General features: G+C 35.9%; 1 protein-coding gene across 1 annotated transcript in view; it reads left to right on the top strand.

Annotated features, from left to right (window-relative positions):
* Positions 1-15,835, top strand: part of SSBP2 (single-stranded DNA binding protein 2) — a 211,739-nt gene that overhangs the window by 138,047 nt on the left and 57,857 nt on the right. Inside the window, exon 5 of the mRNA XM_011934359.1 lies at positions 4,298-4,357. Coding sequence (XP_011789749.1) covers positions 4,298-4,357 — 60 coding nt within the window. The remainder of the gene's footprint in view (positions 1-4,297; positions 4,358-15,835) is intronic.

Below are 15,835 nucleotides of genomic sequence, written 5' to 3'. Positions count from 1 at the left end.
GGTTCAAGCAATTCTCCTGCCTCAGCCTCCCAAGTAGCTGGGACTACAGGCACATGCCACCACACCTGGCTGATTTTTTGAATTTTTTACTAGAGACAGGGTTTCACTGTGTTGGCCAGGATGGTCTTGAACTCCTGACCTCATGATCTGCCCATGGCGTGAGTCACCATGCCCAGCCAATAATTTTTTTTTTATAACACCCAGGTGTGAACTCCTGACCTCATGATCTGCCTGTGGTGTGCATCACCATGCCCGGCCTACAATTTTTTTTTTTTTTTAATACCCAGGTGTGGTGTTGTGTACCACATCTGTATACTCAGGAGGCTGAGGTGGGAGGATTACTTGAGCCTGGGAGGTTGAGGCTGCAGGGAGCCATGATCATGGTACTGCACTCCAGCATGGACAATGGAGCAAGACTCTGTTAATCTATCTATCTATCTATCTATCTATCTATCTATCTATCTATCTATCTATATGTTTTGTACATTCAAACATATATATATATTGTTTTTAAATGAACAAATTTCTACCATACTTTCTCATTGATAAGTGTAGCTTTTTTATTCTCCTAATTGACCTTTAATATGACACAACAAAGAGCACTGTTGTGTTTCGGGGTATTTAATCTTTAAGTTTTTCTTTTTCTCTATGAATCATGGTAATAATTTTCTTCAGCGCCTTGATGAAAATGGTTTGTGCCTTAGGAACATATGCCTTTATCCCTACTCCCTGCCTCACCCACACACACTTCAAATATTTATAGCTATCTACATTATACTAATCTTTATATTTAAATGTAATACTAAAAATAATTAACACAGAATCATGGGTCCCTTATTTTCAAAGGGACTTTAGAAATCACCTGGTTTAACTCTCTCATTTTAAGGTTGAGAAAACTAAAGCCCTGAAAGATGATTAGCTCAGGGACACTGTTAATTAATAGAGGTACAGAAACTAAAACCCAGGTATTTGACTCCCAGTCAAATGTTATTTCCACACATGTTACAAATAATCCTTTCTGGGGAAGGCTTTTTTCCAGTTAAAACACTGATTCACCATCATGATACCTTCAGACAAGTATTCGTTACTCAAACATAAAAAAAAAAAAAGGAAAAAGAATATTGCCCCAAACATCAAGAGTAAACACATTTTAAGAGCCAAAGACTTTTCTGCCTATTTTTTTGTTTTGTTTTGTTTTGTTTTGAGAAAGAGTCTTGGTCTGTCACCCAGGCTGAAGTGCAGTGGTGCGATCTCGGCTCACTGCAACCTCTGCCTCCTGGGTTCAAGCAATTCTCATCCCTCAGCCTCCCAAGTAGCTGGGATTACAGGCACGTGCCACCGAGCCCAGCTAATTTTTTGTATTTTTAGTAGAGATAGGGTTTCATCATGTTGGCCATGCTGGTTTCAAACTCCTGGCCTTAAGTTATCTGCCCACCTTGGCCTCCCAAAGTGCTGGGATTACAGGCATGAGCCACCTCGCCCAGCCCAAAGACTCTTAAAGAACCTGTTCTTCTCAGATTGCTAAAGCAGGGAATACTGACATGTCTGTCAATAGATATAATTTATATTAGCCTAATCTCTTAGACAGATTAGCATTTTACCATAAAATAATTAAAATTGGGGTTAACACTTTGAATTTCATTTGAAAGCAAATTGACTTCTGAATAGTGAAGTACAGATATTAGTGCAGATTATTCTCAGTTGCTAGTATGCAGACTCTTTTGGATTCTGTTGCTGTGTCTATACAAGCGAATTCACTAGGCAGTTGAGGACTTAGGTGGTTATCTAGATAGCTTAAGGTAAGGATCAATCTGAATACTAAGCCTTATGTTATAATAGCACTAATTTTATATTAAAAATACTTTAACCATAGTAATCTTATATTTCAGGTAAAAGTAGTAGTTTTTAGCTATATTAACCGATTGTTTCATCTTCTGGTGCTTTAATTGTGTAAAGATTAGAGTTTATAAGCGGTTTTCTGTTTCTGGTTTTTTTTTTTTTTTTTTGGCCTCCAAAAAAACATACATATTTGAACTTCTTAAAGGAGGACATATAAGAGCAATAAATTGACTAAAAACAGAATCTGTCTTTTTCTCTCAATCTCATTTTGTAGTAACCTGCAGGTTCCCAGCTAGCACATACACTGACTCTTCCTCACAGCAGCTCCTTCATAGGGCCTCAGTCAGGTAGGAAGGTATAGACAGTTCCATTAACACACTCATTCACAATGCCATCCATTTGGGGAAAAAAATTCTCCTTTCACATGTTCCATTAAATAAACACTATATCATCTTCTTACATTCAGATCAACATGCAAATCTCAAGTGTTCTATTTCAAGTGAGGCCCTTCTAAATATTTATCTCAACATTTGGTATTTAGTAATATTTTTCACATAATTTTACCTTGTATTCTACTTCAAAGCGGTTGTATTACAGACAAAAATTATTAGCAACCTATTTTTATGTCTCCATGATTCAAAAACTAAATTGATACTATATTTTGAATTAATGACTATGTCATAAAACATCATTTTGTAAAAGAAAGACAGCCATTACAAAACCAATGACACAATATTTATTAAATTTTTTAAATGAGTCCAGAATTAAAAAGACAGCTTCATAGGTGAAATTAGGTGATTTATAAAGGAAAGAGAAAAAAACAGGGAGAGTGTGAATATTAGATTAAGCTTCTAGTTGACAGTACATAACTAACTTACCAGTTTATGGTACAGTTTAAAATGATAGAGACAACTTTAATCAAATATGTGAAAACTAAACATTTTAAAAATCAACTTTGTTAAAATTAGAAAATCTACTTAAGTTTTATCAGGTGGAGGTGACAGTACTACCTGAATAATCTGTTTCTGTCCATATAAAATGAACTACTGGGAGCACATTTACGTATAAGAACACAGTGAGCAAAAAGCAAAATTGCTCGCTTAATTGTGAAGTTCCTTTTGTTGGTTTGTCAGACTCCACAAAAGATACAATAGGAAAAATCTATACAGCATTAATTAGGATTTTATTTTTTAGAGGTTCCTTTTAAAACAGCTCTGGAAAACATGAGTAGCCATGTCCTCCAAGCCTAATTTCTAAAAATATTTGTAGAAAATACATTCTACATGTAGGATTTAATTCTGTAATGTAATGTAAATGTGATTTCCCCAAATCTTTGTCTACTTGCTATATATTCTTAATTCATGTTAATTTATTCTTAATATCTTAATAACACTCAACCCTTTAGATTTGATCTGTTGTTTCTAGAAAAATAAATCAAATTTTAAATAATTTAATAAACTTATAAAATTTTGGTGCCTAAGTCTGGATGATCAAAATGGTCTCTTTTTACCTAAACATTTCACTACAATGTTGCTTTTAGGGTACTTTTCAGACAATTTCCAGACTGACAGATTCAGTACATCTTAGGAGCCTCTGACTCATCCAGCAACATAAATTAACTTGACTTTTAATATAAGACCATTTTTTTCTTGTGTTAAAAATATACACTTTATAATCAACTAGGGTCAAAATATGCAAAGAAATTTCAACTTTAAAATTTGTAGCCAATTTTTTTTTTTTTTTAAAGAAATGAAATCTCACTGTGTTGCCCAGCCTGGAGTGCAGTGGCTATTTACAGGCATGCTCATCATGCACCACAGCCTCTTAACTGTTGAGCTCAAGCAGTCCTTTGACCTCAGCCTCCTGAGTAGGTGGGACTGTAGGTGTGTGCTGCCACACCCATAGAGTCCATTTTGAACTATAAGAAACCAGGATGAGGAAAAGCCAAAGCTTTCTTGACTACAAATGACCCTTGGAAAAGAAATTTATTTATCATTTTAAACAAAGATATAAAAGATGAAATTTGGCAATTTTAAAATTATTAAAGGAATTGATAACTAAACCATTCAATCGGAAGTATCTATTTAGAACCTAATAACACAGGCAATAAGCTGCATCCAGAGGTCCTTTTCAAGATTAAAATGCCTGCTTCTTAACTTTATATTTTGCCACTAGGTATTATTGCCTTAATAATTCACATATTTAAAAGATGTTGCTATAGTTACTTTAGTCAGCTTTTATGTTTTTACATTTTCTTTGGAAAATTTTCTAGATAATCTGCAAAATAAATAATGGGATGGTAATTTTTCTTAAAAGTATTTATTATACTGAAAGCAGCCCAAAGTACATTGATTTGTGATTTGATTAATTCTAAAATTTTTAAGTAGTTTATTTTCAGATCTGTATTTTACATTTTACTGTTTTTTGTTTTGTTTATTTGTTTGTTTTACTTCAATAGCCTTTTATGTCACCTCGGTACCCTGGAGGTCCAAGGCCCCCATTGAGGATACCTAATCAGGTAAGATTTATGTGCTATTTAAGTTTTTGTAAGACTCAAAGATCTTGAAAATGTCACATATGTTTATCATCCTATAAAAATACGAAATTTTCCTTTTTCTGTCCCATTTAATGCTATTTCTAGTCATATATCATCTGCTTCAAGGGTTGGCAAACTACAGCTCATAAGCTAGCTATTTTTTGTAAATAAAGTTTTACTGAAAAACATCCACACAGATCCATTTATGTATTGTCTGTGACTACTTTTACACTACAATACAGATTTAAGTGGTCATGGCAGAGACCATATGTGGCCGGCAACCCTAAAATATTTACTATTTGGATCTTTACAGAAAAATGTTTGCCCATTCTTGGAGTCTACCTTACACTTTGAACCTAATTTTAAAAACTTGTACAGTTTTGGTAAATGCTGATTATCCTCCCATTTAAAGAATGGCAATACAATTTTCCATGAACATACTTTTGTTTACTTTCATATAATACAGTTTCAATATCATGACTCTAGCATTCATACAAATTTTACCTAATTATAATGGCAGATTAAGCAAATAATTAGCTGCTTCTGGAAGAGATAGATCTGTTAATAAATAAATATTTAACAATAAAAATCTTCCAACATTTTAATCTACAAGAGCTCTAAAATTTCATAATGTTTTGTTCTCAAATAGCTTTTTATTAATATCGTAAGTATTTATTTACTGAAGAGAATAAAATACAATTTTTACTCACAAAGAGTTTGTAGTTTAGTTTTAGGATATAGGCACTGTGCATGTATATAACCCGAGAAGAAATTAAATGCTTAACACTATGGAATACTTGTGTCAAGATAATTGTCTTGTCGCTTTCTCTGATTCTGTTATTTGTTTTTTTTTTTGAGACGGAGTCTTGCTCTGTCGCCCAGGCTGCAGTGCAGTGGCCGGATCTCAGCTCACTGCAAGCTCCGTCTCCCGGGTTCACGCCATTCTCCTGCCTCAGCCTCCCGAGTAGCTGGGACTACAGGTGCCCGCCATCTCGCCCGGCTAGTTTTTTTTTTTTGTATTTTAGTAGAGACGGGGTTTCACCGTGTTAGCCAGGATGGTCTCGATCTCCTGACCTTGTGATCCGCCCGTCTCGGCCTCCCAAAGTGCTGGGATTACAGGCTTGAGCCACCGCGCCCGGCCGATTCTGTTATTTGTATACCTAGCTTTATCCTATGTTTAAAGTAAACCCTGTTATTACAGTAAGTTCTCTTTTTCATTCATATTCTCTTTCCATTTCCAATTTCTTCCCTACCAAAAATGGAACAAGAAAGTTAAAATTACTAATTTACTTGACGGCAGCAGAATTCTGCTTCTCCTCTCCTAACTCTTACTGAAATTATGCTGTCTTTGAGGTGTCTCAATCTGCTGGTACTCTCTGCTTGTAGTGCACAGCAGAAAGTGCCAGCATCCAGATTCACCTCCAGGGGAGAACTTTCAGTAGGAAGCAGTGCTGGGTCATCTCATGATGACAGTGCTTGGCAATCCTCCTCACATTAGCAGCTGGAGCATTTTTCTCCTGTAGAGTGAATCTGCATTCAGTACCCCGGGCCAGGGGAAGATGGCATGAAATAGGAGAGGGAAGTGCACAGATGCCAAGTGTTACAACATATGGGAATTTTATTTTCTCTGTGGGTAAACCTGTATATATTGACAGTCAGATCTACTTATATAGGTGCCTGAGTCTTTTAAATTTCTTTTTAAAGAAATGTGCATCTCTTATTGGAGGCTTCATGGCTTTTTAGACATTCCATCCATAGCTTTGTATATTATGTAAGTCTAGGAAGTTCCTAAAAATCTGAATTAGGGAAATGTGAAATTGTAGTATAAGTGTGTTATTAGAATTTTCAACTTCATATATTGTGTATCAATGATGAAAATGTGATACAATTATTGGAATTGCATTCAAGTGACATTATTGAAATGCCTGCCATATATAAGATACTATCCTAGGTTCCATATCCTAGGTTCCATAGAGACTAACAAAATGAACACTTTCAGGATGAGGTTGGTGGTGGGAATGTGAAATTGTAAACCAATCTAGGTTGACAAATTTTAAGAACAGGTATTTAATGTCTAGAGACAATTAAAAAGTTAAAGATAGGCCAGGCGTGGTGGCTCACACCTGTAATCCCAGCACTTTAGGAAGCCGAGGCAGGCGGATCACGAGGTCAGGAGATAGAGACCATCCTGGCTAACATGGTGAAACCCTGTCTGTACTAAAAATACAAAAAATTAGCCGGGTGTGGTGGTGGGTACCTGTAGTCCCAGCTACTCGGGAGGCTGAGGCAGGAGAATGGCGTGAACCTGAGAGGCGGAGCTTGCAGTGAGCTGAGATCGTGCCACTGCACTCCAGCCTGGGTGACACAGCGAGACTCCATCTCAAATAAAAAAAAAAAAAAAAGTAGAAAAAAGTTAAAGATAATAGAAAGTTTTTGCATAGGCTCTCTTTCCTCAAGAATCGTAAGCAGTCTTTACCAAAATGTATTTTAAAACAATTGTACTCTTCTCTCAGGGATTCTTTTTGTCCATTCCCACCACCACTCCAATGCACACACATACATACACATTTAGTTAAGCTTCATTAATTCAAACAGCTGTCATCCAAACTTATAATAATTTATCCTGTTTTTTTAAAAAAAGAGTTGTGTTAATAATATAAATAATATTGTTTTAGGAAATCTTTAACTTACTTAAGAGCATGAACTTTTCAAGCATAAAACATGGTTTCTCAATTTTTTTATGTAGTCATTAAGGTAGAATGGGCAAAACTAGTTTTGGTGATTAATTGGAATGATGTAGATAAAAAAACAAATGTGACCAGACATGGTAGCTCACATCTGTAATCCCAGCACTTCAGGAGGCTGAAGCAGGAGAATCACCTGAGCCCAGAAGGTTGCAATCAGCCTGGGCAACATAGGAAGACCTGGTCTCTAAAAAATAAACAAATAATAAAATTTTTAAATCCACAACTGTGTTTATTTTTTAATTTGGTTTTCATGTTAATGGGTCATAAACTAATGAAATTATGCTTTATTAAGAGTTTGTATCTAAGGAAACAGAAATATAACCTCTTCAGTAGTGTTGACTAATCATTTTGAATATGTAAAAGACATCTCTTTAATAAACAGATTTTACTCAACTTGTAATTACTAATGATTAGACTACAGATTTAAATTTGAGTTCCCCTGAAACCATTTTTATAGTTCTCGATTAAATCCATAAGGGTGTATATTCTTTGTATATGTATAGTACTGGGTATTGGAATATGGCATAATGTCATTATGTTGTAAAAATATAGGAAGGGGTAATAGTGTCTAAAATGATGAAAGGAAAATAAACTTACAAAACTGTGCATTGTAGCAGAGGATAAATATATGTGACAAAACATAAAACATAGAAGTTAAATCTATATTTGACTATACATTTTACATTGGAATTGGTTCAACTCACAGAAGGGGTCTTTGGTATTGAAGCATCTATAATCTGGAACAGCAAGTCTTTATCCTTCTCATGGATGAAATATCCAATCAGAAAAATTCACAGTATTCATTCAACACTATCTTGAGGAAATCAAGACAGCCAGAAATACAGATAATGTTAATGATATGAGTGACACCAAAAATAATTTAACTATTGATCTATTGATCCTATAGGATTTAGAAACTTTATCCTCTGTTTCTTAAGATTCCTGAAACACTGTCAACAGATACATGGAATGAAAAACATTGTTAATTCTGTTGTCCATTTTGTACTCTAAAGTTAAATTTGGTGTTCTAAGAAAAGAACACACTATATCTGACTATTCTACTGAAATCTTCAGATATTTGTCCAATAATAGATGAGTGGTTAAATAAATTATGGTATACTGAAATGATTAAATATTTTGTACATATTAAAAATCATGTTATAGAGTTAAATTTATTGAGACGATAAAATGTTGTACCTGTTTAATATGTTAGTGATTAATGATTAAAAGCATAAAGTAGCCTCTTTGGCCGGTTTAGAATACCCCTTTCTATCTTTGGGAGCTCCTTATTTTTTGTTTTTAATGATAATTACACTAATATATTTAAATTATTATTTCAAATCCAACAAGGCAAGATTAAAATGTATTATTTTCTTAATATAACTTTAAATTTTGAGTTTATCCTGAGATATATATCTTTTTCTAATTATGTTCTACCTTTGTAGGGAAAGAAAATTAACAAATTTATTCTTATCCTTCTCAAACCAAGAAAATTTTGCATAATGAATCCTATTCAGTCTTACCCAATTTAAGTTACAGTTTTATGGAGGTTTTATGATACAATTAAGTTATAGTTTTATGGAGGTTTTTGATACAATGTTCACTTCTTTTGCCAAAACATAGCTCATTATCTTATAGTCATTTCATCATAGATATACCCTTTTTGGGTAAGTCAATACATAGAATACATTGCCATGTATTTGTATAGAAACTTCACAGGGCTATCCAAAATCACTCTCCGAAATATTGAATCATTCAACGGATACTTGTTGAGGTTTACTGTGTCCCAGGTACCATTCTAGATGTGGGAGATACACTGGTGAACAAACTAATGAAAATCTCTCTTGTGGAACTGACATTCTAATGCAGCACTGCCCAACAGAACTTTCTGGGATGATGGAAAGATTTTATACCTGCATTTATCATATGCAGTAGTTTTAGTACTTTGAGCACTTGAGATAGGACTAGCGTGAGTGAAGAACTAAATTTTTAATTAAATTAATTTTAATTAAATTTAAATAGCTGCATGTGGTAAAGGGCTATTAATTTGAACAGCACAGTTGCAGTTGTTGAAATATAGAGAAAAGAAAGGTATAAATGTGTGTGTGTATATATATACACATATATATGTCAAATGGTGAGCAATGTTATAGAGACAAACATCTTCCTACACTAAATTTAATATCTTTTGTGTTAATATTGTTGTTTTAGAGGAATAAAATGACAGTGATGTTGAAAGGACCTAAATGCGTCCAGCATCTTAGGTTCAAAAAGTCAGCAATGTATAACTTTGAACAAGTCGCTTAGACTTTCTGGGTTTTGATTTTATTACCTGTAAAATAGGAGTGGATGTGGGTATTTCTAAAGTCTCTTCTAGTTCTGATATTTATTGATTAAATGATTCTCCTCCATTTTATATCATCACGGGCCCATAAAGAATTTGTTACATCAAAATTGTTACTAAATTAAATCTTAAAGCTTTGAGAAATTCACCATTTTTTCATCATCAGTGAGCATTTAGTCTCCATGAGTAAACTATATAATGGTAGTCAAGGAGATACACAGGCATACCTCATTTTACTATGCTTCACAGATATGGTTTTTACAAATTAAGTTTTATGGCACCCCTGCATTGAGCAAGTCAGTAAGTGCTATTTAGCCAACAGCATGTGCTCACTTTGTATCTCTGTGTCACATTTTGGTAATTCTCATAATATTAAAATTTTTTCATTATATCTCTTAACAGTGATCACTGATTTTGATGTGACTATTGTGATTGTTTTGGGGTGCCACAAACCATGCCCATACAAGACAGTGAACTTAATTCATAATTCTGTATGTTCTGACTGCTCCACCGACCAACCACTCCCTGATCGCTATTCCTCTCCTTGACTTCCTATTCCCTGAGACACAACAGTATTGAAATCAGGCCAACTGATAACCCTAAAATGGCCTCTAAGTGTTCAAGTGAAAAGAAGAGTCACACATCGCTCACTTTAAATCAGAAGCTAAAAATGATTACATTTAGTGAGGAAGGCAGTCAAAAGCCTAGATAAGCCAAAAGCTAGGCCTCTTGTGCCAAACAGCCATGTTAGGAATGCAAAGGAAAAGTTCTTGAAAGAATGGAAAGTGCTACTCCAGTGAACACAGAAATGATAAGAAAGCAAAACAACCTTATTGCTGAGAGAAGAAAGTTTTTGTGGTCTGAATAGAAGATAAAACCAGCCACAATATTCCCTTAAGCCAAAGCCTAACCCAGAGTAAGGTCTTTAGTCTCTTCAGTTCTGTGAAGACTGAGAGAACTGAGAAAGCTGCAGAAGAAGAGCCTGAAGCCAGCAGGCTGAGATTTGTTCATGAAGTTTAGGAAAGAAGTTGTCTCCAGAACGTATACATGCAAGGTGAAGCTGCAAGTGCTGATGATTCTACTGCAGAAAGTAACCCAGAAAATCTAGCTAAGATAATTGATGGAGATGACTACACTAAACTGTTGGAAGAAGATGCCATCTAGAACTTTCATAGCCATACTCAGTCAATGCCTTCCTTTAGGGCTTTAAAGGGCAGGCTGACTCTCTTATTAGGAGTTAATACAACTAACTTTAAGTTGAAGCCAGTGCTCATGTACCATTCTGAAAAATCCTTGGTCCCTCAAAACTTAACTAAATCTGGCCAGGTGCAGTGGCTCACACCCATAATCCCAGCACTCTGGGAGGCTGAGGCACATGGATAACTTGAGATCAAGAGTTCAAGACCAGCCTGGCCAACATGGTGAAACCCCATCTCTACCAAAAAATACAGAAGATTAGCTGGACTTGTTGGCACACACCTGTAGTCCCAGCTACTCAGGAGACTGAGGTGGGAGAATTGCTTGAACTCAGGAGGCAGAGGTTGCAGTGAGCCAAGATTGCACCATTGCACCCCAGCCTGGGCAACAGAGTGAGACCTTGTCTCAAAAAAAAAATTTATACTAAATCTACTCTGCCTGTCCTTTATAAATGGAACAACAAAGCCTGAATGATAGTGCATCTTTTTTACAGCATGATTTACTGACTATTTTAAGCCCAGTGTTGAGACCTACTACTCAGAGAAAAAGATTCCTTTCTTTTTACTGTTCCTTGACAACACATCTTATACCCAAGAGCTCTGATGCAGTTGTCCAAGATTAATTTTGTTTTCATTAATGTTGTTTTCATTAATCTTGGACAACTGCATCAGAGTTCTTGGGTATAAGGTAACATAGCATCCATTCTGCAGCCCATGAATCAAGGAGTAATTTTACTTTGTTTTTTTTTGTTTTTTTGTTTTTTTTTGAGATTTAGTTTTGCTCTTGTCACTCAGGCTGGAGTGCAGTGGCGCGATCTTGGCTCACTGCAACCTCCACCTCCCAGGTTCAAGTGATTCTTCTGCCTTAGCCTCCCCGGTAGCTGGGATTACAAGCGCCCACCATCATGCCCGGCTAATTTTTGTATTTTTAGTAGAGACAGGGTTTCGTCGTGTTGGCCAGGCTCTTGTTGAACTCCTGACTTCAGGTGATCCACCCGCCTCGGTCTCCCAAAATGTTGGGATTACAGGCGTGAGCCACTGCACCCATCCAGTTCTTATTATTTAAGAAATATATTCCATAAAGCTGTAGTTGCCATCTGTAGTGATTTCTTTGATGAATCTGGGGAAAGTACATTGAAAACCTTCTGGAAATAATTCACAATTCTAAATGCCATTAAGTCCGTTTGTGATTCATGGAAAGAGGTCAAAATATCAGCATTAACAGGAGTTTGGAAGAAGCTGATTCAAACCCTTGTCGATGACTCTGAGAGGTTCAAGACCTGAGTGAAGGAAGTCACTACAGATGCGGTAAAAACAGAGGGAGAACTAGAATCAGAAGTGGAGCCTGAAGATGTGACTGAATTGCCACATTCTCATAATGAAACTTTAACAGATAAGGAGTTACTTCTCATGGATGAGCAATAAAAATGATTTGTTGATATGGAATCTACTCTTTCCTGGTAAGGATGCTATGAACACTGCTGAAATGACAACAAAGGATTTAGAATTTTACATAAACTTAGTTTACAAAACAGCTTCAAGGTTTGAGAGATTGCCTCCAATTTTGAAAGAAGTTTTACCGTGGTATCAAACAGCATCTACATGCTACAGAGAAATCATTTGTGAAAGGAAGAGTCCATCAATGCAATAAACATTGTTATCTATTATAAGAAATTGCCACAGCTGGCTGGGCACAGTGGCTCACACCTGTAATCGCAACACTTTGGGAGGCCGAGGCGGGTGGATTGCTTGAGTTCAGAAGTTTGAGACCAGCCTGGGCAACATGGTAAAAGCGTCTCTATAAGAAATTACCATAGCCATCCCAGCCTTCAGCAAACACCTCCCCTATCAGTCAGCAGCCATCAAGACTTCTACAGGCCAAAAGATTACAGCTAACTGAAGCCTCAGATGATTATTAGCATTTTTTACCAATAAAATATTTTTAAATTCAGGTATATACATTGTGTTTTTAGACATAATGCTATTGTACACTTAATAGACTACAGTATAGTGTAAACAAAACATATTCACTGGGAAATCAAAAAATTTATATGACTCACTTAATGTGATACTCACTTTTATTGCAGTGGTCTTGAGCTAAACCAGCAATGTCTCTGAGGTGTGCCTGTACGTCAGTTCCTAAGTGCCTAGAGGGTCTTGCCATTGAAGTTACAATAAATTCTTTTGAACTAAATAATTCTTTTATGAAGCAGGCAGTTCCCACATTTAATTATTTGTTTTAATAAATTTTTATATTATTTCATTTATTTTAAATCCTAGGATTTAAGGCACATCTTTCAGAACTTTTGCAATATGTTAATCCAGTCTCGAGCCCTGACACTGCTACTTGTGAATAGTATAACCATGGAAGACAGAAAATGGTGAAATTAGTGAAAATTAGTGAATGCCTAGGGCTGCTGAAGGGTACTGGTCATGGGGAATGGGAAATGACTGTAGGTGGGCAATGTTCTAACATTAGAAAATGGGCAAATTTTGTGGTATGTAAATCATGCATCAATAAAACCTTTTTAAAAAATAGCATAACCATGGACAAATTAACAAATTAGTGCCATATTAAACCTCAGTTTTTTATCATTAAAAAGGATGAATAATAATAACTTTATAAGATTGTTACAAACATTGAAAGGAATACTAAAGGACTTAGCACAATTCCTGGCACAAATGCACTGGCTCACAAGTGTATATTACCATGTATATTTTGTTTGTTTTTATTAAGTACCCTCCTCATTAGTATTATTTTTTTCCTGTGTGTAGATCTTTTATAAAGCAAAGAATGCAGCTGGGCACAGTGGCTCACACCTGTAATCCCAGTATTTTGGGGGGGTGCTGAGGTGGGTGGATCACTTGAGGTCAGGAGTTCAAGACCAGCCTGGTCCAAAATGGTGAAACACTATCTCTACTAAAAATACACAAATTAGCCGGGTGAGGTAGCGGATGCCTATAATCCCAGCTACTAAGTAGGCTGAGGCAGGAGAATCACTTGAACCTGGTAGGTACAGGTTGAAGCAAGTGAAGATCACACCACTGCACTCCAGCCTGGGCGACAGAGGGAGACACTGTCTCAAAAGCAAAAACAAAAAAAAGAATGCATGCCAAAATTTGTGACTAAACGAATCCGAGTGGAATACCTTTAACGTCATAAATATAGAAATAAGATGTCACAGATATATACATTTTTCTGATATTAAAGGTTTAAAGAATGCAGTGATTACATCACTGTTGATGCACAAAGCTACTGTCCGGTCATCCCAAGGCTGATAAAAATGTTTTAAAAGTTAGAGATTTGACTTATTCTAAAAGATAAACAGTGATGAGTGAAGAGTTGAATTTAGATTAAAACAAAATATGCAAGAAAAAAACAAACAACCCCATCAAAAAGTGGGCAAAGGATATGAACAAACATTTCTCAAAAGAAGACATTCATACAGCCAACAGACACATGAAAAAATGCTCATCATCACTCGCCATCAGAGAAATGCAAATCAAAACCACAATGAGATACCATCTCACACCAGTTAGAATGGCAATCATTAAAAAATCAGGAAACAACAGGTGTTGGAGAGGATGTGGAGAAATAGGAACACTTTTACACTGCTGGTGGGATTGTAAACTAGTTCAACCATTATGGAAAACAGTATGGCAATTCCTCAAGGATCTAGAACTAGATGTACCATATGACCCAGCCATCCCACTACTGGGTGTATACCCAAAGGATTATAAATCATGCTGCTATAAAGACATATGCACACGTATGTTTATTGCGGCACTATTCACAATAGCAAAGACTTGGAATCAACCCAAATGTCCATCAGTGACAGACTGGATTAAGAAAATGTGGCACATATACACCATGGAATACTATGCAGCCATAAAAAAGGATGAGTTTGCGTCCTTTGTAGGGACATGGATGCAGCTGGAAACCATCATTCTTAGCAAACTATCACAAGGAGAGAAAACCAAACACCGCATGTTCTCACTCATAGGTGGGAACTGAACAATGAGTTCACTTGGACTCGGGAAGGGGAACATCACACACTGGGGCCTATCATGGGGAGTGGGGAGGGGGGAGGAATTGCATTGGGGAGTTACACCTGATATAAATGATGAATTGATGGGTGCTGACGAGTTGATGGGTGCAGCACACCAACATGGCACAAGTATACATATGTAACAAACCTGCACGTTATGCACATGTACCCTAGAGCTTAAAGTATAATAAAAAAAAAAAAGAAATATCAATTAGTACTAAAAAAAAAAAAAACCCAAAACAGTAGAAATTGCATTAAATAAAAATTATGTTAAAAGTCCAGTTTAAAATATACACAGTACATCAGAATTTTTGTAAAAAGCAAGGTATTAAAACAATATTCTGAGTGTAAGAGATAAGTGTTATACAAAAACATGGCAAAAGTATACCAAAAAAAGATGTGTATACCATTGTAAATACTAACTATAACAAACTCCAAAAGATATACTGAGATTAAATAACATTTTCAAGACAACTATAAAAGATATTTAAGTAATGATAAAAGTTAATAAATCAAGAAGATTAAAAGCTAAAAAAAAAACTCATTTTGAAAACCAATTTGATATTGGTTAAGACTTCTGTAAGATTATGTTATATTTTTAAGTGATGAACAGAAACAAGAAAGGGTGGTCAATTGTTCTGATATTCCAAGATAAGCTAGAAACAGTAAAGTTTTGAAGAAAATGGTTGCTGCCAGTGATAAATCATTATTGTCTATAATGAGACAGAAGTGTCCAAGTTCCGAGTGTATAACTCTAACCATTTGGAGACTTAAAAAAAGCAAGAATCTGGCCAGGCATGGTGGTTTATACCTATAATCCCAGGGCTTTGGGAGCCCAAGGCAGGAGGATCGCTTGAGGCTAGGAGTTCTTCAAGACCAGCCTGAGCAACATAGTGAGAACCCATCTGCATAAAAAAATTAAAATAGGCTGGGTGCGGTGGCTCACGCCTGTAATCCCAACACTTTGGGAGGCTGAGACGGGCTGATCATGAGGTCAAGAGCTTGAGACCAGCCTGGCCAACATGGTGAAACCCCGTCTCTACTAAAAATACAAAAATTATCTGGGCGCAGTGGTGGGCGCCTATAATCCCAGCTATTTGGGAGGCTGAGGCAAGAGAATCGCT

The sequence above is a fragment of the Colobus angolensis genome, unplaced genomic scaffold (genome assembly GCF_000951035.1).
Source record: "Colobus angolensis palliatus isolate OR3802 unplaced genomic scaffold, Cang.pa_1.0 Scaffold134, whole genome shotgun sequence".
NCBI classification, from domain to species: Eukaryota; Metazoa; Chordata; class Mammalia; order Primates; family Cercopithecidae; genus Colobus; species Colobus angolensis.
Note: the sequence above shows the minus strand (reverse complement) of the source record. Positions and strands in the feature narration are given on the sequence as shown.